The following is a 3,664-nucleotide window of genomic DNA, read 5'->3' as shown; positions in this document are numbered from 1 at the left end:
ATGGATCAGATGGCCATAATAGCCGACGATGCACCGACTGTAGAACGACTGTTGAACGGAAGTAGTCTGTGTTTTTTACAACGGTATGCAAGGGGCAATCTGATTGCTCTGTAAACAATAACTATAATTGTCGACCATTAAAAAGCCTACTTCCCTTCCACAGTCGATGCATCGTCTGATCTTCTTTTTGTGTGTTAATGCGTCTATCTGCGTTATAGTCATGATGATTGTAGATACATACAATTTATTAACACAAGGTATAGCACTGAGTAAATATTTTAGCAAATGAAAATATCTAATGCAGAATTCGACGATTGTTTCTTTTATGCGTCATGGCGTTTAAGCACTCGTAACCTGTCAAATTGATGTTATTATCGTGTCTGTTTGTAAAGTATATTATCGAGGACCGGGTAAATCTAGAACACTTACTTCGCTGTCAGACTGTTGATTACATTAACAAGTTACAGTAACACTTTCAGTGTACTGGGTGTGAGCATTCACTATGGGCTATTTACGTGTTATACTCATTTTCTGTGCTGGAGCATGTATATCCGAAGTCCGCAGCACATCCCAAAAACAACTTCTTCATGACCTCTTTATTGACTATGATAAAAGGATTCTGCCTGTTCTCAACAGAAGTCACCCGGTAAAAGTTCAGCTGGGACTGTCACTACATACCATCAGGGATCTCGATGAAAAGAACCAAGTGTTGACGATAAAGGCTTATTTTGTGTTGTTTAGGGTTGACCAATTCCTTGTGTGGAACTCGACTCAATACGACAACACAGAATTCATCATGGTGCCTTTACGCGATATCTGGATCCCCGACGCTGGGATTTATAATGGCATTAACTCCTTTGAAACAATAACTGATACTAGATCTTACATCGGAGTATTTCCTGATGGCAGTATAATTTGGACGCCCGGCGGGGACTACTCTATCCTCTGTGACGTTTCAGTCTGGAACTACCCATTTGATAGCCAAACATGTGTGCTGGAGGTCGGTCCGAAGTTCAGTCATCATTCAATGCAGCTATTCACTGCTATGTTTGATAAAGTTGATCTGGTGATATTGCGTGAAAATTCTGAATGGGAATTTCTTAGTTCTGATTGTAATTGTCGTGTAAGTGATTTGTCCACATCAACATGTGACATCAGGATGACGATACAGAGACGACCAGAACACTTTGTGCTCCATCTAGTATCCCCGGTCATATTGTTGGCAGTGATGAACCCTGTGACGTTCCTGATACCTCCCACGTCCGGTGAGCGCCTGTCCTTTGGAATGGCTTTGTTCCTGAGCTTTTCTCTTCTGATGAACTCGATTTTGGATAACCTACCTGTTTCACGTAACGAAACTTGCTATTTTACACTGTTCGTACAGGGAATGTTTTGGTTCGGTGGCATGCAATGTTGTATAAGTTGTGTAATTACTCGGTTGAGTTCTAGATCTCCGAGCCACCCTGTACCTTCATGGATACCGCGAGTTCTCTGTTTATCTCGGAACATTTCCCAAAACACACAAGTAGGATGCACCAATAATGATTCAAACGTAGATTTGACAAATGACGTCACAGTTGAAGTTTGCAGTGATAGTTGGACCTGGACAGAGGTGATGCTGAGACTAGACTTCGTACTATTTATTGTTTTTAATATCCTAACAATTGTTATCATTGTAGCAGTCCTGGTCACGATTTTACCATAGGACTTTGATGTAAGGGACCTCGTTTTATATAAAGAGAATACAAAAAGGTGTTATATTTACATCTGTGTGGCATTGTCACTACTGAAGTATCTGTTTGAAAGCTGTATCGTTGATGTACGTTTAAATCAGCGTATTTATACAACACAGACCGAAACTACAATGTATCCAATGAATGAAAAATGAATTTCAACATGAATTATTATGAAAACATTCCATATGCGCATTATCGTGATGATAAACTTTTAAACAAAATCGACGTATTTATTAAATTTCCCATGTACTATTTTGTTTGACAATCAGCATGCAATCATGTATGTTCCAGCTATTCCATCTATTGACCAAAAATTTTGATGACTGTTGGTAAGGCGGGAATTATGAATTCAAAATATGATCTTTTAGCGGAAAAAAAATTGTTAAAAGTTAGAAGAACGTAAATATAAGCGTTGAACCTTTTTTATAAACAAATCATAATGTGCTATGGCATTTATTGATGTTAATTAGATATACATCCCTATACCTTGGGTGACATTTATCGGCGTTAATTAGATAGACATGTACATGTATCCCTATACCTTGGATGACATGTATCGGTGTTAATTAGATATACGTGTACATGTATCTCTATACCTTGGATGACATCGGTGTTAATTAGCTATACGTGTACATGTATCCCTATACCTTGGGTGATATGTACAGGTGTTAATTAGATATACGTGTACATGTATCCCTATACCTTGGGTGATATGTATAGGTGTTACTTAGATATACGTGTAGATGTATCCCTATAACTTGGGTGATATTTTATGTGTTTTTGTCAGAAACAGTGTACACGTAATCGGCGACGTAGATTCTTTTGATTATATTCGGTATTGGGTTACTTGAACTCTTCAGTTTACAGGAAATACTACTGCAAGGGCATTTCTACTCTCCAAATGATCAATGTCTAAGCATCCGTGATAATAATGATAAAACCTGGGAAGAAATATGTATATCTAGAGCTAAGTCTGTCTATTAGAATAAACCAATGGAAACAGTTTGATGTGGTTGATTTGTATTTTAATGAAGGCGATATATGGATAAAATTTATATCTGTGCGGAAATCTTTTAGAATATGCTGTGATATTGAGAATTACCAATAGATATTACATAAAGCCATAGCAAGCAATTAATTTGAAAACATTCTAATTCATTTTAAAAATATCAATTAACAATACACTATTTCTTTACATTAACCACATTTATAAAACACTGTACAGCAAACGTTTTACATGGGCATACATTGTATATACATTAATATTAAAGAGTAAAAATTGTTTAGACAACAAATCGTCAAGTAACATCACTGCAAATCATGAATACTATTGTTTGGTTATAGATATATCTACGACATGGAAATTAAAAAAATCGTAACAAGCATTGCGATACATGAATTTGTTTTGACGACATCTTAAGTTTGTGATTTATATAATGAAATATGCGGGTTTTTTTACTATGAACATCTGTTTTGTTTACTACATACTATTGGCTGACTGAAATACCTTCCCTCTAGAAAAAGTCAGAAAGAGATTATAAAACAACAATCATAACGAAAATACACCCTAAAATAAACGTCTTTGGAATTCCTCGATATACGTTATATTAACTCAAATCATGATTTATAAATTTAAACAGGGTTTGTAACGCACGTAATTTGTTTTCAGAGATAATTCAGAAAATGTTTCCACCATATATCACACTTTAGATGTAGTAACAGGATACACAGCCATATATTAAATATAAGTTCAACGATCTTGAATATGAGTTCAGTCACAATAGAATATTTACAAAAGTCTACACCGTTCAGATGCGGTTATAATTTATACATTCTCTAAAAGTTCTGCTACTTGTGCGTACTAGGAATTTACGACATGGTAATTATAAGAAATATGAAGAGAAGTATTGTGTTTATCAAAACAAATA

At 35.6% G+C, this 3,664-nt stretch overlaps 1 protein-coding gene across 1 annotated transcript; it reads left to right on the top strand.

Annotated features, from left to right (window-relative positions):
* On the top strand, positions 1-1,265 carry LOC117318321 (neuronal acetylcholine receptor subunit non-alpha-2-like; the record flags this gene model as incomplete). Its single annotated transcript, XM_033873323.1, has 2 exons — positions 1-83; positions 637-1,265. Coding segments are annotated over exons 1-2 (712 nt in total), but the record flags the coding sequence as incomplete, so codon positions are not given.
* Positions 1,266-3,664: the final 2,399 nt, after the last annotated feature.

This window comes from Pecten maximus, unplaced genomic scaffold (assembly GCF_902652985.1).
Source record: "Pecten maximus unplaced genomic scaffold, xPecMax1.1, whole genome shotgun sequence".
NCBI lineage: Eukaryota > Metazoa > Mollusca > Bivalvia > Pectinida > Pectinidae > Pecten > Pecten maximus.
This window is presented reverse-complemented; position numbering and strand designations above follow the sequence as displayed.